The sequence below is a fragment of the Brassica napus genome, chromosome A5 (genome assembly GCF_020379485.1).
Source record: "Brassica napus cultivar Da-Ae chromosome A5, Da-Ae, whole genome shotgun sequence".
NCBI classification, from domain to species: domain Eukaryota; kingdom Viridiplantae; phylum Streptophyta; class Magnoliopsida; order Brassicales; family Brassicaceae; genus Brassica; species Brassica napus.
Genome location: NC_063438.1, coordinates 23,171,528 through 23,195,598, shown reverse-complemented (window position 1 = coordinate 23,195,598; position 24,071 = coordinate 23,171,528). Strand labels below are relative to the sequence as shown.

The 24,071-nt window shown below is 37.5% G+C and overlaps 4 protein-coding genes across 7 annotated transcripts; 3 read left to right on the top strand and 1 right to left on the bottom strand.

Moving 5' to 3' along the window:
• The first annotated feature begins 4,457 nt into the window (after positions 1-4,457).
• On the top strand, positions 4,458-9,584 carry LOC106452236 (probable sulfate transporter 3.4). Its single transcript, XM_013894293.3, has 13 exons — positions 4,458-5,597; positions 6,015-6,063; positions 6,147-6,354; positions 6,761-6,932; positions 7,043-7,108; positions 7,699-7,812; positions 7,887-8,003; positions 8,093-8,219; positions 8,307-8,593; positions 8,666-8,856; positions 8,939-9,024; positions 9,108-9,184; positions 9,252-9,584. Exons 1-13 carry the CDS (start codon positions 5,271-5,273, stop codon positions 9,399-9,401), a joined length of 1,971 nt encoding a protein of 656 aa, XP_013749747.2. The 5' UTR covers positions 4,458-5,270; the 3' UTR covers positions 9,402-9,584.
• Positions 9,502-12,399, bottom strand: LOC106452233 (MAR-binding filament-like protein 1). Its single transcript, XM_013894290.3, has 4 exons — positions 12,046-12,399; positions 11,898-11,947; positions 11,652-11,795; positions 9,502-11,435 (listed from the first exon to the last, which is right to left on the bottom strand). The coding sequence occupies exons 1-4, from the start codon at positions 12,311-12,313 to the stop codon at positions 9,735-9,737; spliced, it is 2,163 nt and encodes a 720-aa protein (XP_013749744.3). The 5' UTR covers positions 12,314-12,399; the 3' UTR covers positions 9,502-9,734.
• A 304-nt stretch (positions 12,400-12,703) lies between these two features.
• On the top strand, positions 12,704-19,026 carry LOC106452235 (G-type lectin S-receptor-like serine/threonine-protein kinase CES101). Of its 4 annotated transcripts, XM_048779784.1 has the most exons (14): positions 12,708-13,535; positions 13,679-13,901; positions 14,037-14,135; positions 14,270-15,451; positions 15,533-15,658; positions 15,752-15,808; positions 15,891-16,126; positions 16,199-16,409; positions 16,482-16,719; positions 16,797-16,950; positions 17,028-18,055; positions 18,385-18,440; positions 18,629-18,670; positions 18,777-19,026. In XM_048779784.1, exons 4-11 carry the CDS (start codon positions 14,650-14,652, stop codon positions 17,346-17,348), a joined length of 2,145 nt encoding a protein of 714 aa, XP_048635741.1. In that variant the 5' UTR covers positions 12,708-13,535; positions 13,679-13,901; positions 14,037-14,135; positions 14,270-14,649; the 3' UTR covers positions 17,349-18,055; positions 18,385-18,440; positions 18,629-18,670; positions 18,777-19,026. The 4 variants fall into 4 exon arrangements, with proteins under 4 accessions (XP_048635739.1, XP_048635738.1, XP_048635741.1 ...); XM_048779782.1 differs by having other exon boundaries at positions 12,704-13,519; positions 14,037-15,451; XM_048779781.1 differs by having other exon boundaries at positions 12,704-13,535; positions 14,037-15,451.
• An 890-nt stretch (positions 19,027-19,916) lies between these two features.
• LOC106452232 (kinesin-like protein KIN-13B) lies at positions 19,917-24,013 on the top strand. The gene is made up of 12 exons (XM_048779780.1): positions 19,917-20,278; positions 20,427-20,639; positions 20,955-21,131; positions 21,261-21,362; positions 21,458-21,535; positions 21,632-21,713; positions 22,003-22,162; positions 22,252-22,554; positions 22,660-22,878; positions 22,959-23,304; positions 23,388-23,453; positions 23,531-24,013. The coding sequence occupies exons 1-12, from the start codon at positions 20,135-20,137 to the stop codon at positions 23,708-23,710; spliced, it is 2,070 nt and encodes a 689-aa protein (XP_048635737.1). The 5' UTR covers positions 19,917-20,134; the 3' UTR covers positions 23,711-24,013.
• Positions 24,014-24,071: the final 58 nt, after the last annotated feature.

The following is a 24,071-nucleotide window of genomic DNA, read 5'->3' as shown; positions in this document are numbered from 1 at the left end:
GAGTTAAGCGATATTTATTTTTTTGAAAATGCTTTTGATAAAAAAATATTTTATAAAAACAAATAAAATTTACAAAGCACTAAAAGTCTAAAACAAAAGAAATTAACAGTTGATCTTTTTTTTCAAAATATGAGACGATACCAAAAGAAACGCAGCGGGAGAAAGATATAAGAATTTAACTTTTTTTCCAATAATTTCCAAAAGAAGAAATAAATAAATAGAAAAAAAAGCAAGAAGAATCTAACTTAACAAGTAAATGGGAATAATGGCGCCTCTATTTCTTGCCGCGTGGCGAGAGAGGTCGCGTCCTCGTGCTCTCTTCTAGATTCTCTTCTTGGCCTTCTTCTTTCTTCCACCTTGTCCCTTTGCATTATATATGCAGTTTATTCTAATTTCCAAGTCTCATTTTGTTCACTACTAATTTAGTTGATATGCTTTTAAAATTGTAACGTGTCGAGTGACTCGTGCCTTTGTTAGATGTAGTGGATTCCCCTTATTTTTTGTATTTAGCTTAATGTCAACTATAATACGATCCAAACAGTTAGCAAAATTAATTAGCACATGTTAGATATGTGACTAAAACCAAAAAGTCAGGGGCGTCCCTGAGATGCTGGGGGCCTAAAACAGTTTAGTAAGAGTTTTAAAAAAAGAAATTTTTTTACAAATTTAGGGGCCCCTTCTTATGTAAATTTTTTTAAAAATTTTGGGGGCCCTAAGCCGGTGTTTCAGTCCGCTGTGCCCAGGACCGCCCCTGCAAAAAGTGCATCAGTACTAATTACCGTAACTTTTTTCACCAGGCCATTTATTTTGCAACCGAGCGCACTATAAAGATGAAATAACTACACGACGAATATTGCACAATAATGAGATAGATAATACCCAGAGTTCATGTGATGTTACGTATATTGCCTAAGTTCATATCGATGGATAATGATCAATATAGTTTAAAACTAACTGAATCGAATCTCGAGTAATAGATTACTCTTAACCAAAAAAGAAGTAAGAACTCGCATGATAGAGCGACAGAGATTGGAAGGGTAGATACTGATGATAATTAAAGTGTGTATTAGCTTTAGCAAGATATAATAGAGAGAAAGAATCTTACAAATCCAGATGTAGCTCTCCCAGTGGTTCATATTTTTGTATCTATGCCACTCGCTATTTATTTATGTTGTTATATGTACAGACTGAGACATACAAATCATACCAGTCAAATTCTATTTAGAAGATACGTTTTCTTAGATTACAAATATCTATTATAATCTTATATATATCCATGTAGATGTCGGTCTTAATCGGATTTTCTTTGATTTTCCTAATCCATTCTAATAAATTTATATTTCTGTACCGATATTTCTTACATGATTAACTTAAAACTCCATTCGTTATTGAAATAACCCAGTGTGCTTAGAAGACAAAACATGAACGGAAGTTACCAACCAAAGTTTAATCAAGGCCTAATTCATTATAATTTTTTTAATCCTATTTATACACGAAGAAATTTTGACCAATGTTGAGTAGAAAGCAGTATTGGTAAAAAGAACACCCGGCCATTACATTATTATTGGCTCAACATTTCGGACTGATATTTTTTTTCTGAAACTCGATAAAATCTCAAAACATCAACTAGAAGTAAGAAAGACTACAATTTACTGAAAGGGTGATTTTAATAATATTTTTTATACAAACGGTCCAGGAAAGACATTAATAATTTTGTAACTTTGAAAATTAGAAAAAAATAAGAGATAATGGATCCGATTGGTAATGGCTGTAGCTGTAGAAGTTTTGCTGTAGAAAAAAATCTGTAAAATTTTTGCTGTGGCTTTAGATTTTATTGCTGTAAAATTTTATAGAAAGCACTAAAAAATTGCTTTGGATATTTGGCTCTGCAGAGCACTTGTACAGCTGTAGATTATTTCAAGAGCTGTAGTTTCAAAAAAAAAATTAAATCTTGATTGCTCTGAATTTGGTGCTGTAGAAATAAATAAGGCTGTGGACAGCATCTACAGCAACTACCAATCACTCCCAATGGGTTTGATTGGTAATAGCTGTAGCTTTAAAATTTTTGCTGTAGAAAAAAATATGTAGACTTTTTGCTGTGGCTTTAGATTTTATTGCTGTAAAATTTTATGGAAAGCAGTAAACAATTGCTTTGGATATTTGGCTCTGCAGAGCACTTGTACAGCTGTAAGTTATTTCAAAAGCTGTCATTTCAAAAAAAAAAATTAAAGCTTGATTGCTCTGAATTTGGTGCTGTAGAAATAATAGGGCTGTGGACAGCATCTACAGCAACTACCAATCACCTCCAATATAAAAATTTATATACAAGAAATCAACAATGGGGGACTATAAACTATCTATGATTTTTCAAGTTCTAATCATGTGTTCTACGATCTATTTGCGCCACCTTTAACCTTTTTGTTTCAACTACAAGTCAGAGTGGTAAACGAGGAAGCAGGTTTACCTATTAAGACCAAGTCATTAGGGGATAAATTAACTGTATCTATCGTTAATGCTTTGTTCAATGACTGCTTAGTAACATGAAAGTTAGAAAGGCTCAGGTAGTGATCAATTCAAAAATTGATACCAAAACATTTGACATTTTCATGTCAATAATAAGATCTCATATATATTAGCAGGGATCTGAATATGTATGCATGTATATTTAAAGATATAAGAGCTTAATGGCTCTAGCTACTATTAATTTTATAAATAATACTCCCTCCGTTTTTTTAATATAAGTCGTTTTACACATAGATTAAGAAAATCATTAATTTCTTATATTTTCTAAAACATCATTAATTATTTACCTAACCACAATTTAACCAATAAAAAAATAGAGGATATATTATCATTGGTCAGACAACATTAATTATTAATAAGTTTTACATAAAAACCGAAAACGGTATATAATTTGGAACAAAAATATTTCTCTAAAACGACTTATATTAAAAAAAAACGGAGGGAGTAGAAGATAAGAATGAATTAGGATTACACCAAAAGAAGAATGAATTAGGTGCGTTTAATTTTTTTATAGTATTGGAACACATATACTTTTAATTGGTGCAAAAGTAATTTTGAATAAACTTGGAATCTAATTTTGAAATCATACAAAAAAAAGATACGATCTCTCTCCTCTCCTAGAGAGAGAAATCTCTCTCGAACTCTCTTCCCCTCTTACCAATTAAAAATCTTTCAGATGGGTTAGAGCTCGTTTTGAGAGTGAGAGAGATAGTCTTTTTTGTTCTCCGGTTTCGGTTCATCCGACCGGCATCCGACTCCGGCGAAGCTCCATATCCTCGGAGATTGTCGTCCGGCTTTTGACTCTGGCGACGTTGACTAGTTCCTCGGTGACGTCGGCCGGCTTCTTCTCCGGTCTTTTCCGGAGTTTTTTATGTTCTTTTTGTCCTCGCCTCTAGTAGTTTCTCTAAAGTCTCAGCCCTCTTTTGATCTTGGATCCCGTTGCTTCATCCTCCCTTTGTTTAGGGTTTACTCATCTTCAAGCTTCTTCTTATCATTAAAGATGACTGATTTTTTAAAGCAGGATAATGGGATTTTGGAGATCAATTGGTTGTGGTTGTTTCTATTCTCGTAGGTGAGGTTATGTGTTATGGCGTTGAAGATTGGTCCTTTTGGGTTGGCTGCTCTGTTGAGTGGTTCTTCCATCAGTTTGATTGACTTCCGGCGACTTGTCGGAGTTCAGTCGAGAGACCTCTCCGTCGGTGAAGATTGGTGATGGGTTATCTGTAAAGCAACACGTGTTTTCGACTGTTCGTATTTTGACGTGTGGATAGTGAGCGACTCATCTCTTTCTTTCTATCTAGGTTTACCCTTCTTGGACCTTTATGTTATTTTTCTGTTGTTGTTTTCTTTGGGTCTTGTTGGACCTGGTTTGTATAGACTTTTTAATAAAACTTCAGTTGACAAAAAAAAAAAAAAAACTTGGAATCTCTGTAACCAGTGTCTCTTTTTCTTTTTTTCTTTTTGTTTAAGAGCTCTATAATATTTAACGTTCGATATCATTAACTACAGAAGAAAAATATTATTTCTTCTTAAAAGTTAAATTGATGCAAAAGTCAACTGTCCGTCCCCCCCCCCCCCCCCCCCCCCCCCCCCTCCCCCCCCCCCCCATCAACGTTCAGATTTGATCCACGCAAACACTATTGTCCGATAAGTCTTTTAGAAAAAATATTGATACTGAATTGTGTAAAGAAAGACACATCGAAACATTTTTCTCTGACGAACATGAAAGAATGACCCTCTGAATTATTTACATTTTCAATTCCTTTTCTCATAAGAAATCTAATCCAAAATACTGAGTTGCTTATTTACAAACAAACGTTGACCAAAATACGAATACATTAACTACCATAAATTACTATAAGTTACTATCAGACATGCATACATACACTTGCCAGAAAGTCCTTCAAAAATTAAACACCATACACATGTATATACATTAACTACCATAACTGTGCTTGAATTACTTTGACTTACACAAATACACAATTGTTTGAATGATGAAAAATCAAGAAATATAAATGATTTGGAAATATATAATATTCAAAATGCTACATACGGAATGTTTTTATATTTTCAATATGGGTCTTCCTACAATATATTTTTTTCCTTCCTACTATATATACTAACAATATGTATGTTTTTACTAGTCTTATTAGTATATATATTAACAATATGTATATCACACCTCAAAATCTCCACCTCTGAATAATTTTGCAAATGATAAACTCTTTTTGAATCAAAATAGTGGAAGATTTTTTTTTTTCTGTCATCGATCACTCTTGATAAACTCCAGGTCAGACAAAAACAATCCTCTCTGAATCAAGTTTCATTATATACTTTATTTTAATCCCATTGATTCCACCTTGTCTCAATCTTCATATTCTTTCTCGTTCATATGCAATGGCTCTACAGAAAATATGATCTGTTTTGAGATTTATTTAAGATTGTATTTCCTTCACGCGGTTATAATATTTCGTATTTTACTCACTTGAGTGGATAAATGACGCATTTACCCTGTAATCTCAAACATTAAACAAAAACCGCTTTACCCCCACTTTGACAGCCAAGTGTCTATAAATACAGAGAACAATTATAACATCTTCCCTCACAAAAAATCTTACAACAACGCAATCCCAAAACATTAATCACACCAAAAGTGTTTTCTGCGTCTCTATATTTCAAGAACCCTTCGTATAAAAAATTCAGTCAGAAAAAATCCTTCATATAAAATCTATCATTATTAACCAATGGGTCATGGCACGAACAGAATAGAAGACATGTCATCTCCCAACAACGAGACCGCTGCAAACGCGAGAGAAACTGTCGTGGAGATACACAGCGTATGTCTACCACCTAAGAAAACAACGTTTCAGAAACTGAAAAAGCGTTTTGGTGATGTTTTCTTCCCTGATGATCCTTTAGAGAGGTTTAGAAACCAGACATGGAGAAACAAAGTCATTCTTGGTCTACAAAGCTTGTTTCCTATATTCACATGGGGTTCTCAGTACGATCTCAAGCTTTTTAGGTCTGATGTTATCTCTGGACTCACCATTGCCAGTCTCGCTATCCCTCAGGTTTACAACTCGGAACATCTTTTTTCTATTAGGAATATGATTTTTCTTTTGTTTTGTTTGCTGGTTTTGATGTGAATATTTTATTTCCTTTTTTTCTACCAATTTATAAAGTTTGAAAAAAAAAAAATAAAGAATAGAATTTTTCTATATGTTGTGATAAGATAATAAAAAGGCGTAATTAAAAATATTTTGTCATATAATCGTTGACTACTTGACTAGTGTGGGGATGACTGGTTGGAAAGAAAAAATAGTTTTTTGTTTGTTTGCATGTTTTATTCAATGTTTTAATAAGTTTAAGTAAACAGTCCTTTAATCTAGTTAATTTCATAATGGGTTCTCTTAGAATCTTCCAAAATATTATTTTAACTTTTTGGTTCTACAAAAAAAATTGTGTTAATTTTGAAATTTATATTGCAGGGAATCAGTTATGCCAAGCTAGCAAACTTACCACCCATTGTTGGTCTTTGTAAGTATCGATCATCTAATTACAGACTAATCAGTGTGATTAACTAAATCGTTTTAATTAATCATTCTTGTGGCTGCATGCAGATTCAAGCTTCGTGCCGCCACTTATATACTCGGTTCTTGGGAGTTCTAAGCATTTGGCAGTTGGTCCTGTCTCTATAGCATCACTTGTCATGGGCTCAATGCTAAGTGAAAGTGTTTCTCCAACACAAGACTCAATACTATATCTCAAACTGGCTTTCACATCAACTTTCTTTGCTGGCCTCTTCCAAGCCTCCCTTGGCCTTCTCAGGTACGAATCTTACCCCCAAACATTTCACACTCTTTTAACCGAAAACGCTAAACTAATCTTTGGAATATGTAATCGTCATGTGAAAGAATATGTAGTTTTAGCCTCTTGTTGGAGTTTAGTATTCTTAGTGTAGAATATATTCAGAGTTTTGCTTGAGCCACTTTTGTTGAATTATTACTGAAAACGAAAGGGGAATTTGTCATGATGCATATAGTTTATAACATTTTATATGTAAAAAGACCAAGATTCTATATATTTTTGATTTGATAGTGACAAGTGACATGTACTAATGTCCTACTCTCCATGATGCTTCCTTCTACTTATCAGTGGTTTCACACTGTTCATTTTTTCCTGGTCAGCAAATTTGATTAATATTTTATATTTCTTAATTTTTTTATTTTTTCAGGCTGGGATTTGTGATTGACTTTTTGTCAAAGGCAACATTGGTTGGTTTTACTGCTGGTGCTGCAGTGATTGTGTCACTTCAACAGCTTAAGGGTCTTCTTGGAATCGTTCACTTCACTGGCAAAATGCAATTTGTTCCTGTCATGTCCTCTGTTATCAACACTAGATCCGAAGTAAGTCAACCATTGCTTTCCTCTTTATAAATATTATTAACTACTAAAAGTAAAAACATCATCTAGAATTCAAGATCCTTATCTAATAAAGCTACTTACTACAATTACAGTGGTCATGGGAAACTATTGTGATGGGTCTTGGCTTCTTGATCATTCTCTTAACCACAAGACACATTGTAAGTACTTGAAATTTTTTTAGGCATTTCGCAATATCGAATATTTAGCAATTACAGTAGACTCTATAAATTAATATTCGATAAATTAATAAACATTATAAATTAATAAATTTCTCCGGTCCAAAATATGACACAAATCTTTAAAATAATAAGATAATAATATTTTTAAAAACTTATGAAATATATGGTTCCGTTGAAATCATAAATTAATAAATTTTGTATATATATATATATATATATATATATATATATATATATTTGTTATAAGTACAAACAAATTTTTTTATTATTTTCTTTATTTTACAATATAATTATGTCTATATTTTCTTAACATTTCAATATATTTTGCTTTTTATTATTTGATTTATTTTACAATATAATTATCTCAATATTTTTTTAACATTTCAATATATTTTGCTTATAATTAGTAAAATTATTTTAAATTTTATAAAATATATTTTATATACACCAAATAATACAATTAAATTAACGTGAAAGTCGAATTTCAAAAATTTAATTAGTGTATACGGTAAAATCAATTATTTTTTACAGAGTTTTTACTGTATTGTTGTTGTTATGTGATTATATAGAGCATGAGGAAGCCAAAACTTTTCTGGATATCAGCTGCATCACCATTGGCATCAGTTGTTATCTCAACTTTTCTTGTATACCTCATCAGAGACAAGACTCATGCCATCTCTTTTGTAAGTACATTTTTTAACCAGACTTGTTGAGACTGGGAAGACTAAGACTCACAGAGATTCAATCTTTGATGCAGATTGGCCATCTGCCAAAGGGTTTGAATCCTCCTTCAGTAAACATGTTGTACTTTAGTGCTGCTCATCTTGCTCTTGCCATCAAGACTGGTATCATCACAGGGATTCTCTCCCTTACAGTAAGCTTTTCAAAAATCTTTGCCTCCTTTGTAAATTGCAGAGTTAAGTACTAGAGTGCTAAGCTTTTGGCCTTGATTGATTTTTTCAGGAAGGGATTGCTGTAGGGAGAACCTTTGCATCTCTAAAGAACTATCAAGTTAATGGGAACAAAGAAATGATGGCTATAGGTTTTATGAACATGGCTGGTTCTTGCACCTCTTGCTATGTTACAACAGGTTAAAAACCTAACTTGAAAACCAAGCTCATTCACCTTGTGGCTCAAGTAACAAAGTTTTTTTACCACACCTTTTTGTTTTCTTCAGGGTCTTTCTCAAGATCTGCAGTAAACGTCAACGCTGGAGCGAGAACAGCAGTTTCAAACATTGTGATGGCATCAGCAGTTCTTGTGACCCTTTTGTTTCTGATGCCACTCTTCTACTACACTCCTAATCTGATCCTAGCCGCCATCATCTTAACCGCTGTGATAGGCCTCATTGATTACCAAGCGGCTTACAAGCTCTGGAAAGTTGACAAATTCGATTTCTTCACTTGCATGTGTTCCTTCTTTGGCGTTCTCTTTGTCTCTGTGCCTCTTGGCTTAGCAATAGCAGTGAGTACACACCTATTCTTCATAGTATTACTCAGGTTGTTTGTTACTAAGTTTGATACCTTCTTGTTGCAGGTGGGAGTTTCAATTATCAAGATCTTGTTGCATGTTACAAGGCCAAACACTTTAGAGTTCGGAAACATCCCTGGGACTCAGATATATCAGAGTCTTAAAAGATACAGAGAAGCCTCAAGAGTCCCTGGTTTCTTAATTCTTGCTGTTGAATCTCCATTATACTTCGCCAACTGCACTTACTTACAAGAAAGGTTAGTCAAAATAACTAAATAACTTATTTCTTGTTATGGTTTTGTGTTTTGTTCTTATCGAAATGAATTTATGGTTGTGTAGGATCTTGAGATGGACCAGGGAAGAGGAAAATCGGATCAAGGAAAACAATGATAGAAACTTAAAGTGCATTATTCTTGACATGACAGGTAAGTTCTGTTCTCATCTGAAGGTATGATCATGAGTTTTCGACCAATCTTCTTTAGCTTATGCCTTTTTGGAATTGTTTCAGCTGTGTCTTCCATAGACACAAGTGGGATTGAAGCGGTGTTTGAACTTAGGAGGCGGCTGGAGAAGCAATCACTTCAGGTTTGACCTCTAAACAAAGATCATACATATGAGAGTAGAACACTTATGCTTTCACTTGTTTAAACAGCTTGTGCTGGTGAATCCTGTGGGGAGTGTTATGGAAAAGCTACACAAGTCCAAGATCATTGAGTCATTGGGGCTGAGTGGACTTTATCTAACAGTTGGTGAAGCTGTTTCTGATCTCTCATCAACATGGAAAGCTCATGGCCAGCCATGATTTAAACTTCTAAAGGAGAATTTGTGAACTTGTCCTTAATGGTTGTTTCTGAAGACAAGGCCTGCCTCTTTAGAAACAATTTTTGGTGCTAGCTGTTAACTCCTTGAATAGGTTTCGGTTTTAATTATACAATAAAATGTAATTTTCATCTTTAAAATATTTTATGAAACCACAATTTAGACATCTGACACAAAGCATTTGATCTTCTCACTCTATATTCCGTAACACCATTGATGAAATGATCTCAATGATGAAACTCTGGAGCCACTTGCCTCTTGTCAAAATTTACACAAAAGATATAATACAAGCTCTGGTCATTATAACCTTGTCTCTTCAAGAACTGGTACTGCTCTTTCTCCTCCTAACAGCTTTCTTCACAGTAACCTTATCATCACTCTTCTCTTCATCATCTGTACTATTCACAGCTTTTACAGAACTCTGTTGGCTCCTCATACGCAGTATCTCTCCCTTTGCAGAGCCCAAGTCCTCCTCTAGTTTCTTCACTTTCTTTTCTAGCGCTTCCCTCTCTTTTCCTAGACTTATCACAAGGTTATGTGCGTCTTCCACGTTCTCCTTAGCTTCGTTTGATGCTTTCTTCGCCTCTTCTAGTGATCTTTGAAGCACTTCTTTCTCGTCTTCCAAACTCGAGACATGGCTATTCACCTTCTCAAGCTCCTTCGACAGCGTCGATGTGTTTCTGTTCATCTCATCTAAGGACTTGACTGCTTCTTCGAGTTCTGTTTCAAGGGACTTCCTCGCCTCCTTCTCCATCAACATCAGCTTCTCCATTGCTTTCACCTCTTTGTCTAATGCCAAAACCGTCCTCTTCTCCTCTTCCAGTTCCTTCTTAGTGGTTTCGGCCTTCTTGTAAACCTCCACTAGTTCCTTCTGGAGGCTCTGGTTCTTGACAGAAGATTCTTCCACTTCACGTGTCAGTTCTTCAAGCTCTTCTCCAGCTTTCTTCAGATGATCTTTCTCCACTGCAAGTTTGCTAGCCAAACTCTCATTGTTTCTTCTTTCCTCGGCAAGATTCTCTTCATATCTTTCCTTAGCTTTATGAAACTCTGCGTGAATAACAGCAACCTCTGATTCAAACTTTGAACACAAAGCTCTCGACTCATCCAGCAGCGTCTCCAGGTCAGAGACACGATCTCTCGACGCCCGGAGTGCTTTCTTGGTTCCTTCAAGCTCATGTTTCAAGTTTTCTACACTAGTCATTTCTATATCCAGCATTCTCTTAGAGTCTTCGTACTTCTCAGTAAGGTCAGCAACTTTGTCTTTACTCTCATTTACAGCCTTTAGCGCATGATCCAGCTTTTCCTTTAGGTCCTGAATCTCCTGCTCTTTCCTGCTAATGACCTCTGCATCGGAAGCTGTTCGCGTTTCAGAAGTCAATTTCAAAGCATTGTACTCTTTTGAGACTTCATCAAGCTTTTGGATGTAACTCTCTTTCTCAGCCTCTAAAGTTCTTATTCTAGTGCTCAGCTCCTCAATGGCAGAGTTCTTTGAGTCCAACTCAGTTTGACTTCTTGTGACTTCTTCTTTAAGCTGTTTGATCTCTAATCTTGCTCCAGCAAGATCTCGGCTAGTTTGAGTGTAAGCAGAGCTGAGTTTCTCCAGTTCTGCTTCCTTTGCAGCCAGTAATGTGCTAATGCGTTGAGTTTCTTCTTCCTTATCTTTCAACTCCAAACTAAGTGAGTTGATCCGATCTTGTAGCTCCTTAACCAAATCAAGCTTTTCACTAAGCGTTGTTTCAAGTGCCTTTTTGTCTTCACCAGCCTTTGATAGATTACTTTGCAGACCTTCGATTTGAACTCTAAGCTCCTCACATAGTTTCTTTTCGCTGCTTATCTCCCGGCCTAATCCTGTCACCACCTCCTTTGCAGAATTCAACTGGCTGATCAATGACAACTGATCCTCTTGTGCCTTTTTACGCTCCTTGTTCCGCTCTTCCTGTTCACACTGCAGTCTTGCTTCAAAGTCTTTCTCCTTGGTAATCAATGCTCTTTCTCTGTCTTTCAACTGGTTCTTTAGCTGTATTTAACGGTCATTGGTAGCTTAAGTAAGAAAAAAATCAAATCTTAAAGAAACAAACAAAAGGAGAAGCTCAAAACTAAATGTTTAAAACCATTTGAAACTTCTCCATGGGACTAAACAATAGCTTATTGCTGATAGAACTGTTATGAGTAATCAAAGGCCGACAAGAACACTTCACAACAGTTGTTAAAGAGTATTAGCAGAGGAGCTTACAGAATCGATTGCTTCTTCAGCAGCTTGTGCGTCTTGCCGAGCCAGGGCATAGAGGGCACCAAGAACACCAGCGCTGAAGATTCCAAGACCGTTTAAGAGAGACAGAAACGGATTTGGGGATGTTCCTTCTTCACTTACTGCAACCTAATAAATCGAAACAGAACGATCAAAGTTTAGTTTGTGGGGGGCAAAGGAGGTCTCTTGATTCAATGAAGGTCTAAGAGAGTTAATAAAAAAAACAAAAACCTCAGTTTGTTGATTAAGCTTCGATGATGTCTTAATCTCATTGTCTCCTCCTAAAAGGAATGAAACAAAAACAATTAAAAGAGTAAAACCCTAGAACTTGAGGAGAAGTCTCCAATGCAGTAGCAGCATAGGAGAACTGATAACTCACTTTCATCAGCCATAGCTGGTGATCGGAACAGCAAAAACGGAAGAACAGAGACACCCATAAGGACAAAATCTCTTCTTTTGACGGAAACATCGCCGTCGTTTGCATCTTGACGGCGTAGAGAAGCCGATGGTGGTGGTCGGCGACGCTTGGAGATAGCGACATTGTTGGAGCGGAGAAGCAGGAACTGCGACGTAGAAGAAGAAGAAGAATGGAGAGTCGGTAGAGGAGGAGACGGAGCGAAGCAAGTGGCTCCGACGAGGAAACCCATCTTCTCCGGCAAAGTATCTTTGAGAGATTGCAAATGTGTGGTGGCTAATCGCAATTTCTAAAAATCACTGTCTACTCTAACACGTGAGGCTCACGTGCAGTTTTCGAGTAGTTAAATAACTTCGGTTGCTTTGTGAATACTGAATATATTTACTAACCAATGAGAAGTCGCCAGCTAGGACTTTACCGCCTTTGTTATCCTCTAATTTTTAAGAAAACACGTGAGCCTATCACGTGACGTTCTCGCGCTGGAAGAGTGAAATTCTTAAGAGCATCTCCATCAATGGTTCCTAAGCCTGAGTTCCTAAGTAAATGGGATTAAAAAAAAATAAAAAAGGCTAATTAAAGGCAGGAACGCGCCTTAATTGAGGAATTAAAGGAATGGTAAGGAACCCATACGTGGCGCACTCTCATTGGACCGCTCTTTTATTGTTTCTCTCTCTCTCTCTTCTCCGGGGTTTCGACGAAACCTAAGACTCTCCTCTCTCGAACACTCTCGATGTTCTCTCTCTCTATCTTCTCTCTCGACGATGCCGGCTTCTGCGTCTCTCTCGATGAGTCCGTCGCGTGTCTGAGTCCGTCATCTCTCTCGTTCGGTCCGGCTTCTCCGTCCCTCCATCTTCTCTCTCGCTCCGTCCCTGTGTCTTCTCTGTCAATCGGTGATCGGAAACGGTTCCACTTCCTCCCGAAGCTTCTCTTCCGGCAGCTCTCCGAGACAGAGTCCTCCCCTTTTACGTATCTTCTCGCCGACGTCTCTCATCCGTAAGGGTCTGCTTATTTTTCAAAAAAAATATTTTTTGCCATTTGGGTTTTTCTGAAATTGTTGTTATCTCATAGAGATGTGTTTTAGAACTTGTCTGTGTTTGATCCTTGTTTCGTGGTTGTTGTCTGAAACTTGCATGTGTGTTTGATCCGTATGAATGTGATCCGTTTGAAACATGATTCATAAGAAAACAAATGATTTTAAGCACTCCATAGGAGTTCTCCCATTGGAGGAGGAAAACTATAGAGCCACTAACTAAGGTCCTAAACTTACCAACTCACATCAAATATTCTTAATTTAATCATTAGGACCTCTAATGGGTCCTAATGGATGGAGATGGTCTAAGAGTTGTTACATGTCACTCGTCTATAAAGGGTGGTGTACTTATCGTCTCGATCCAATTTTACGAAGCGAGGCGGCTCAACGCTACCTCATCTCTCTCAGGTATTTCAACGAACAGGTAATCTGCACATTACGATCTCTCACGCATTGATGGTTTTAGTGTTTTAGGAGAAATTGGATTTGAAATAAGTCTAATTTAGACTCTCATTTGGAGAAAATGGTTTCACTTTCACGGTGTTGACTCCAACATTTGTTTCGCAGAAAATGAGATTATTCAGATTCATAACGATTTTGAAAAGGGATATGATCATCGAATCCTTCGTTCAATTCTGGAGATATACGTTGAAGTTGATGTCAAGATTTAGTTTTTTTTTTCCTCTTCAAGTGGGCTGGTAAAAGAAGAAACTTTCAACACGGTTCATCCACTTACATCACACCTTCATACTATGCTTGAAGTAGCTACGCTTTGTGGCAGCTTACTCAGGTTACTTGTCTATTCTTTTCGGTGCAGTTTTGCATGAAATAGTCAACTCTAATGTGTCATTATCACTTCTCACCGTCACTTTTATAATAACCTATTCAGTCATGTAACAACAACATCTGTATTTGAATATGTCAGTGGACAACGACTTTTCATATTGGCTCCCACCAGCGTGGACTTGGACTTCTCTGTGTTAAGACTTGACCTTAACCACTAATTTACATTGAATTTGATAAGGTGATACTTCCTCAGAACAACTTTAGAGACATTTTTATTGCTAAACTATCCATCTTCCAAGTGCCTAATTCCTGAAGCTATGTTGTGGCCACACGGCATCTTTATCACTCTTTTAACTTTATCCTTCTTGTTAGGACGATCATGCTGTGCAACCGACACGCTGCTGCAGGGACAGTACTTGAAAGATGGGCAAGAGCTCGTTTCAGCTTTCAACATCTTCAAGCTCAAGTTTTTCAGCTTCGAGAACTCAAGCAACTTGTATCTTGGAATCTGGTACAACGATTTGTATCTTAATGGTAATAAGCAGTATGCTCATATCCAGGACAGAGCTGTCTGGATTGCTAACCGTAACAGTCCAATTCCGGGGCGTTCTGGAAGCCTCACGGTTGACTCACTCGGCAGATTGAAGATCTTAGGAGGAGCTTCAAAAAGCCTGCTTGAGATAACTTCCACGGAAACCACTGGAAACACGACGCTTAAGCTGTTGGATACAGGAAATCTTCAGCTTCAGGAGATGGATTCTGATGGATCGGTGAGGAGGATTGTGTGGGAAAGTTTTGATTATCCGACGGATACCTTTCTCCCTGGAATGAAACTTGGTTTCAATGTCAAGACTGGAAAGAGATGGGAGCTGACGTCATGGCTAGGTGATACTTTACCTGCTTCTGGATCTTTTGTCTTTGGAATGGATGCTAACATTACGAACCGGTTGATCATCTTGTGGCGTGGAAACATGTATTGGGCAAGTGGGCTTTGGTTTAAGGATCGGTTCTCCTTGGAGGAGTTTAACAGCTATGAGTTCGTCTTCTCTTATGTTTCAACCGAGAGTGAACACTATTTTATGTTATCGGTGGATCGCCACTATAGTGATACAGTATTCCCCACGATAACGATAGACCAAAAGGGCATTTTGCATATAAACAGGCTTGATAGAGAGGTCACTCATGTCCGCTGTTCTCCTTTCACTATCGGTGAAGAGGTTGATAATGAATGTTATAGGAAGGATCCGAGGATGTGTTTGAACGCAGGTTGCATAGTCCCTGATATGCTATCGGGGCACAGGAACTGTTCGCCCTCTGGTTATACCTATTTTAGAGAGACAGTATCAGCCTTCTCAAGCAATGGGTTTGTACTTAATGAGACTGGTGGAAGGCTCAGTTCAGCTGATTGCCGTGCTATGTGTATACAAAACTGTTCTTGTCTTGCTTATGCTTCAACCAATGGGGATGGTACGGGCTGCGAGATCTGGAATACTGATCCTACCAACAAAAGGTCGTCTTCTCATAGTCCCAGAACTATACATGTTCTTGTAAAAGGTACTATATCATCTGTGTTTTATTGAAGTGTAGCTATAACTGCAGAATTAATATTTTGGCACTAAGTTTTATATAATACAGGATATGTGGTAGACCGAGAGAACGAAAGGGCGCCGACTTGGCTAGTTGTTGTGGCATCACTGTTCCTAATGATACCTGTAACTTGGTTCATCATCTATCTTTTTCTTAGGAAATTTAAAGTAAAAGGTAACGAACTGTATCAGAATCACTCGTACACTTCCTTATCAAGAGTATTCTTTCTTACAACAAGTTCACCACTTTTGTTTCTATTTGGTCCAGTAACAATCATATTTCGTGGAATGTTCTACTTCTTATGGGGGGAAATTATTCCACAAAGTAAGTCTCATCAGCTGTTGAACTTTCGTATGTATGAAAATTTTCCTCGTCGAAATTGAGAATTGTGTGTGCCTTCATTTAGTGACTGGTTGCATACGAAGGAGGCTTCAAACACTGAGGGTTGGTTCAACAATAGACCAAGAAATGCTACTACGTGAACTCGGAATTGATAGGAGAGGCCGCCGGCACAGGAGAAGTGCAAGGAAGAATAGTAATAATGAGCTTCAGATCTTTAGTTTTGAAACTGTAGCGTTGGCAACAGATTACTTCTCCGATGCAAACAAGCTTGGTGAAGGTGGTTTTGGTCCTGTATATAAGGTACGACTGATTCTTCAGCTTATGACATGAACTTAAAGAGCAGATTCTGATGTTTCCTCTACTTTCTTGAAGGGGAGATTAATAGATGGGGAAGAAGTGGCTATTAAGCGACTATCAATAGCATCAGGGCAAGGATTAGTGGAGTTCAAGAACGAAGCTATGCTTATCGCCAAACTTCAACACACAAATCTTGTTCAGCTGCTAGGATGTTGCATCGAGAAGGATGAGAAAATGTTGGTTTACGAATACATGCCCAACAAGAGCCTTGACTACTTCCTCTTTGGTGAGCTTTCTATAAGAAGCTAAGAATCTGTAGAAACCTATCTGAAACTATGTCTCCAAATCTGCCTTGCAGACCCATTGAGGAAAAACGTTTTGGATTGGACGCTGCGGTTCATGATCATGGAAGGGATCATTCAAGGTCTTTTGTACCTTCACAAGTACTCAAGATTGAAAGTGATACACAGAGACATCAAAGCCAGTAACATTTTGCTAGACGAGGATATGAATCCCAAAATATCTGATTTTGGGATGGCTCGGATATTTGGAGCCCAAGAATCCAGAGCCAACACCAAAAGAGTTGCTGGCACGTTGTAAGTAAAGTAGTGACTAGAAACAAGGAGAAGATTCTCTGATCATATTTTAATTGGGTTTCTTGTGTTGTATGTAGTGGTTATATGTCTCCAGAGTACTTTAGAGAAGGACTATTCTCGGCTAAATCAGATGTGTTCAGCTTCGGTGTTCTGATGCTCGAAATCATCTGTGGAAGGAAGAACAACAGTTTCCACCATGACTCAGAAGGGCCTCTGAATCTCATAGTTCATGTTAAGAGCCAAGCTTCTTCTTCTTGTTTCATTGATAGCATCTTTGGACCTTTTTGAAACTCTGTTTTTTTTTTCAGGCGTGGAACCTGTTTAAAGAGAACCGAATTAGAGAGGTGATAGATCAGTCCTTGGGAGATTCTGCACTTGACAGCCCTCAAGTGTTGAGATGCGTTCAAGTTGCTCTCTTGTGTGTACAGCAAAACGCAGAGGATAGACCTAGTATGTTAGATGTTGTGTCCATGATTTACGGCGAAGGAAATAATGCTCTTACTTCGCCTAAAGAGCCAGCTTTCTATGATGGTCCCCGGAGAAGCTCGCCGGAAATTGATATTGAGACACCGGAGCCAGAAAATGTATCGGCAAATAGGGTCACTATCACAGTGATGGACCCAAGGTGAGCTGCTGGTGACTGGTGAGGTAAAGATAAAACTGAACTTCCATGATATAGTTTTACTTCTTCGACTCTCCCATGTTTCTGTATGTGGGGTTAACATGTAACTTAGCCCTTATATTGTCATGTAAGGATGTAATACATGTATACACATTGTCTTTTATATTCAGACTCAAATTTACAGACCATTCAGTATGTTGTGTGGACCGGAATTCGCATTATTTAGTCTTTTTAACCAGATAATGGCCGGTGACAAACATCCAACACGCTCAACTTGGAATGCGACGCAATAGCATCACCTTGGAATTCAACACGCATCATTATCTGCTTGTGAGTTGAAAATAAACTGAACTTCCATGAAACAGTATATTTTACTGCTTTGACTCTCCCTGTTTCTTTGTTATCTTGGAATCAATGCAATAGCATAATCCTTGGTGCTTTTACATCGTTTTCTTGTTTTGTAATTTGCTAATGATATTCGTTAGCTCTCTCGCTATATATAACTTGGCTATTTTTATCGAGAAGAAGTAAAAGAAGAAGCCATTTTTCATATATATATATGACGGCAGAACATGAACCAAATCATCTAAAACTCGAAGGAACAGAGATATTTGTTGTGTTTTGGGGGATTAGGGAAAACTTTATATATCTTTTCTCTCCTCGAGTTTCAGGTCTAACCCTAACCGTAGAACTCAGCCATGTCTTCTAAGCAAGGTAATCATTGTCCTTCTTTCTCTCAACTCTGCTAATATCCTCTAAGACAGGTTGTCCTCTAAGACAGGTTTTTGATATATATGGAAAATCATTTTGATATAAATTTTGCTTCAAATGTTTTGTTAAGATTTGTTTGCTTTCAAATTTGATCTCATGAGTTCATTCATCATCAACCTGCTGGTATATTGATCTTTTGTGCTAGCTATTAACGCAATGAATTCTTTTTTTTTTTTTTTTGGCATGGGTCTTTGTAAAACCCCAGCCTTTTCTATTGGATATGTAATATGGATCTTTGGTTGATCTGTTTCTATGTTTGGTTGGTGTTTCAGGAGGGAAATTGAAACCCTTGAAGCAGCCCAAGTCTGGTAAGAAGGAATACGATGAGGTATGTATGATCTTCCTTACAACTTACCCTTTTTATCTTTAAATTGTTGGTTGGCTTATATGTATCTTGTGCATGAGTTTTGCCTGAAAATCTGAGCTATGATGATCATAAACATCAGCTCCAAGTATTATATTCCAATCTTTAGGACAATCTTTTTAACTGCTTTAACACAATGTGTCCGAATGCAGCACGATAAGGAGTTAATGCAGAAAAAGAAGGATGAAGAGAAGGTAAGATTTGTTTATTTTCTTTTTCTACTTTTATAGTTTTGATTGATTGAACAATTTTAAGATGGAATGATTGTCTTGTTCTGTTGTGTTGTGTTGATGGAAACAGGCGCTTAAAGAACTTAGGAGCAAGGCATCACAAAAGGGATCGTTCGGTGGTGCAGGTCTTAAGAAAAGTGGCAAGAAATAATAAGAGTCCCTTCTTCTCCTCCTCAATTGTAAAAAAAATAGCTCAAATCTCTTTCTTGTTGGGAAACTCATATTTGAAAGAAAAAAAAAATCTATATATACATATGCTTTGTTCTATAACAATTAACATCGTGTTGCAAAGTTAACAAACACACATAAAAGTTACTCTCCATGTTTCATTTTAATTGATGTTTTAAGATTTTTTTGTTTTAATTTAAATGGTGTTTCCAAATTTCTATGCAAAACTTATAATCTCCTCCTCAATTTAAAAATAGCTCAAATCTCCCTTCTTGTTGGGAACTCATATCTGAAAGGAAAAAAAAATCTGTATGCATATATGCTTTGGTCTATAACAATTAACATCATGTTGCAAAGTTAACACAAACAAAGACAAAAGTTATCTTTGAGAGAAACATACTAATCAGTAACAAGAAATACATACATAGACTAATGTTAAATAACCATATGAATTGGTCCACAAATCTCATATTAATAGATTATATGCAGTGTTTTTAAAACTGGACAGGCTAGCGAATCTGAAATTTTTTTGGATCATGGGTCATTGTGGTTCGATCAGGTCTGAACCGGATTCGATCGGGTTTGCTTAGATTAAACTAAATTTAATGATATTTTATAAATAATATGCATATTTTTTTAAATAGATCATATGAAATTAAATGTTTAAATAGCCATAATGTGTAGAATTTTTTTAAAATAATAATTAAAATCTAAAATCAATATGAATAGCACATTTAAACTTTATTCTAGATCTTATCACTCTAAATCTTCATCTTTTTTAAAAAAAGTTATATACACATTAGGTAAAAGTTATATTTTAAAATAAAAATTTTGGCTTATATACGAACTTGGGTTTGGCTGGTTCATTGGGTCGCCGGTTCCCGGATTTTTGACGGTTCGATAGGGGTTTTTAACTGGTTCGATTTTAGTTGGGTTGTAGCATTAACCCAACCCGGATTATTTCTGGTTCATGGTTCAACTCGGTCCGACCACCGGTTCGGTCCGGGTTTAAAAACACTGATTATATGAACCAAAACGACATTTAAGGGAGCGTTTCAAAGAGAGAGAAAGAAAGAAACAGCGACCAATGCTTTTCTGCGCTTTAATTTGAACTTAACTTTGTGTGGAGAGAGAGAGAGAAAAGGTTCATAGATAGATAGATAGATAGCGAGAAGGAGAGCAAACTGTGGTTTAAGAGAGATTCGATTAAAGGATTTGTTTGGAGCTCCGATTCGAGCTAATAAGAGAGAAGAATTTGCGATGAACGGGAGACAGAGATCTGGCGCAGCAGCGGCGGTGCACCACCAGAGGCAGCTCTCCGATAACCTTCTCGACATGTCTTCCTCCAATGGCAACAGATGGCTCCAATCCTCTGGTCTCCCCAACTTCCACCCACCCGCCAATGTAAATCCCACCATCTTGATCCTTTTCTTCTCCATCGCGATTTGAAAAAATCCGATTTTTAATTTTTTTTAAATTTCCAGAAAAGATCTGGTGTTTTTGGATTCAGTCTTTAAATCTAATGGTGTGAATGTGAGTGACTAACACACAGGATTACGGATACTATGCTGGTGGTGGTGGACAAGCAGCAACTAGAGGTTATCATCATCAGAATGCTCAGAGAGGAAACGACTTCTTTGGTGAACCCACCACTCCTCAGTACAGTTCTCGTCCTTCGAGCCAAAGAAAGAACACTGCTGATGAATCTGAGTTCAGTCCCGGGCTCTTAGATCTGCATTCTTTTGATACTGAGCTTCTCCCCGAGGTAAGTATTCCAGAAGGTTTCTGGTTAAAATGTTAATGCTTTTAGGTGGCCATCTGTAAAAATTTATTGCTTGCCCATAAAGTGGACTCCTTCACAGCTCTTTTAGTTCATTAGACTATTTTTAGTAAAAGAAAGTTCTGGTTTTTTTCTTTCTGTGACCAATTTGGTATCCGTAAGTCAAAGTGTATGATAGAGTTTCATATGATACCATCTGGTTATTTGATTCTATGTTTAACGTAAGATAAATATGTGAATTTCGTTGCGTTGGCAGCTATGGTATTTACGTAGGCTTCTAACTTGTTATCTCATCTGCAGATTCCGGTCTCTAGCCAGTTAGATGGCCCCTCAATGTTCAATCCTAGTCGAAGCCAAAGCTTTGAGGACTTTGAGGCTTACAACAAGCAGCAGACTAACCGTAGTAGTCGCGTTTTGGCTGATAACTTGGCTGCTGAGAAGGAAAGGATGAATGCTGTTGCAAAGATCAAAGTTGTTGTACGTTTTCTTCCTTCACTTCTGCCCCTATCACGAATCACTTTATTTTAACCCTTGAATTGAGAAATGTTGATGGCATTTGCATTGTGAATGCTAATCCCTTACCTCAACCTGATTGTTTGAGAACAGGTGCGTAAGAGACCACTTAACAAAAAGGAGTCGGCAAAAAACGAGGAAGACATTGTTGACACTCATTCCAATTGCTTAACAGTTCATGAAACCAAACTTAAGGTCAGTATCTGATGGTTTGGATTCGTGCAACCTCAATTGTCTGAGCCATCACTCTAGCAAGACACTAAGAGCGATCTTTGACTCAATTATTGCAGGTTGACTTGACAGCCTATGTTGAAAAGCATGAATTTGTGTTTGATGCCGTGCTAGATGAGGAAGTATCAAATGATGAGGTGACTGCTATTTGAAATTACACAGGATCGACTGTTACAAATAATCAGTTACCGTAGTGGTGCTTATTTCTCAAGTTATTATGCCACCTTTTGTAGGTTTATCGTGAGACAGTGGAGCCTGTTGTTCCCTTAATTTTTCAGCGCATCAAAGCCACTTGCTTTGCATATGGGCAGACAGGTAAACAGTCTCCAAAAGAAGCATAGATACAAGGGGTCACTTTCCAAAAAAATAGCAAGACCATAGATCCTAACGTCTAAAGTGTTCGGCATATATTCTAACTCATTATCAACCCGTGCATGAATATAGCCTCGTCAATTTATTTTTAAAAATTGTATGAATCTAGTAGGTAATAATCAACATCCACATATCAGAAACAAATAATACTCTGCTATAACTATAATTGGCTCATTTTCTAGGATTTTATATTCTCAATGTAAACCCCCGTTGGTTTATGTTTGCGTCTCAGGTAGTGGTAAAACCTATACTATGAAGCCTTTGCCTCTTAAGGCTTCAAGGGACATCTTAAGGTTGATGCACCATACATACAGAAACCAAGGGTTTCAGTTGTTTGTCAGCTTCTTTGAAATCTATGGAGGAAAGCTTTATGATCTCCTCAGTGAGAGGAAGTAAGTTCAAAGCACCTCATGTTGTTATCTTATCTTGACTGCAATGCCTATATATTAAGCTGAAAGACAAAACCGTTTTACTTTTATAGGAAGCTGTGTATGAGAGAGGATGGTAAGCAGCAAGTGTGCATCGTTGGTTTGCAAGAATACAGAGTATCTGATACAGAAGCGATTATGGAGCTTATCGAGAGAGGAAGTGCAACAAGAAGTACTGGAACCACTGGTGCAAACGAAGAATCCTCCCGCTCACATGCTATACTTCAGCTCGCTATTAAAAAATCAGCAGAGGGAAATCAGTCAAAGCCCCCTCGGCTCGTTGGCAAGCTTTCTTTCATCGATCTTGCTGGAAGTGAACGTGGTGCAGACACAACAGACAACGACAAACAGACCCGGTAACATCTCTGTTGCGGGCCCTGATTACTCTTTAAATTCTTTTGGTGTGAATATTGTTTCTGGCTATTTGCTTCGATATTTATTGGTATTATCATATAACACAGATTGGAAGGAGCAGAAATCAATAAGAGCTTACTGGCCTTGAAGGAGTGTATTAGAGCTCTGGATAATGATCAAGGTCACATCCCTTTTAGAGGCAGCAAGTTGACTGAAGTTCTCAGGGACTCCTTCATGGGAAATTCTCGTACTGTAATGATATCTTGCATATCTCCAAGCTCTGGATCATGTGAGCACACCCTTAACACCTTAAGATACGCGGACAGGTTGGTTTTACTCGCTCGCTGTTATATCTTCCTTTCTTTTTTTGGTCATATGTGCATCCCATAAACTATGAGAACTGTAGGGTTAAGAGTCTCTCAAAGGGAAACGGTTCGAAGAAAGATGTATCATCTTCAACCATGAACCTAAGGGAGTCAACAAAAATTCCTTTGTCTTCCGCACTCCCGACTCCATCTAACTATGAGGATGACGTGAATGAGATGTGGAATGAAGAAAACGATGAGTTTGATGCATCGGATTACGAGCAAGAGAAACAAATGTGGAAGAAAAACGTGAAGCCAGAGCCATCCTATAACGTTATGGCACAGGAGAGAATCCCGAAACCTAGTATTCCGATGAAGTCTAGAGACATGCCAAGGCCCGATATGAAGAAGTCAAACTCCGATGACAATCTGAATGCACTTCTGCAGGTAACATTCAGCTAAACGCTTAGGTCATACATGTTTGTCAGCCTTAACGCAAGGACCATTTATCATGCATTTGTTTTTTACAGGAAGAAGAAGACCTTGTGAATGCTCACCGTAAACAAGTTGAGGATACCATGAACATCGTGAAAGAGGTATGAATTTTCTCAGTTTTACCAAACCTCTTGTTTCGATTCTACCTCTTAATCCCTTTCTGCAATCACATGTGCAGGAGATGAATCTGCTGGTTGAAGCAGACCAGCCAGGAAACCAGCTAGATGGTTACATTTCAAGACTGAACACAATCCTCTCTCAGAAGGCTGCAGGTATACTCCAACTTCAGAACCGTCTTGCTCATTTCCAGAAACGCCTTAGGGAGCACAATGTATTGGTATCTTCCACTGGGTACTGACCTCTCACTTCGAGTAAACACTGGTCCTTCTTTTATCGACCTCATCTCTGGGTATTGCACTTGTGCCACCCTACTGGCTTGGACTGGAGATGAGAAGTTTATCCATTTACCGCCTTCCGAGAGCTTTACAGGGAAGAGCTATAGATGATCACAGAGCTTTACATCTGTTCTTGCTGCCGCTTTTTGCATTCTATCATATTATTGTACTGGATTTGTTGCAGAAGATGACATACTATGTAATAATATTTACTGTTGTGCTATTAATGAGCTTGCCTTGTACTATATACAATATTCTATTCCCTATACTAGTCCAATTGAATCGAGCTATGGGAAGTTATAACAAAGTATCTAAAGTATGTGC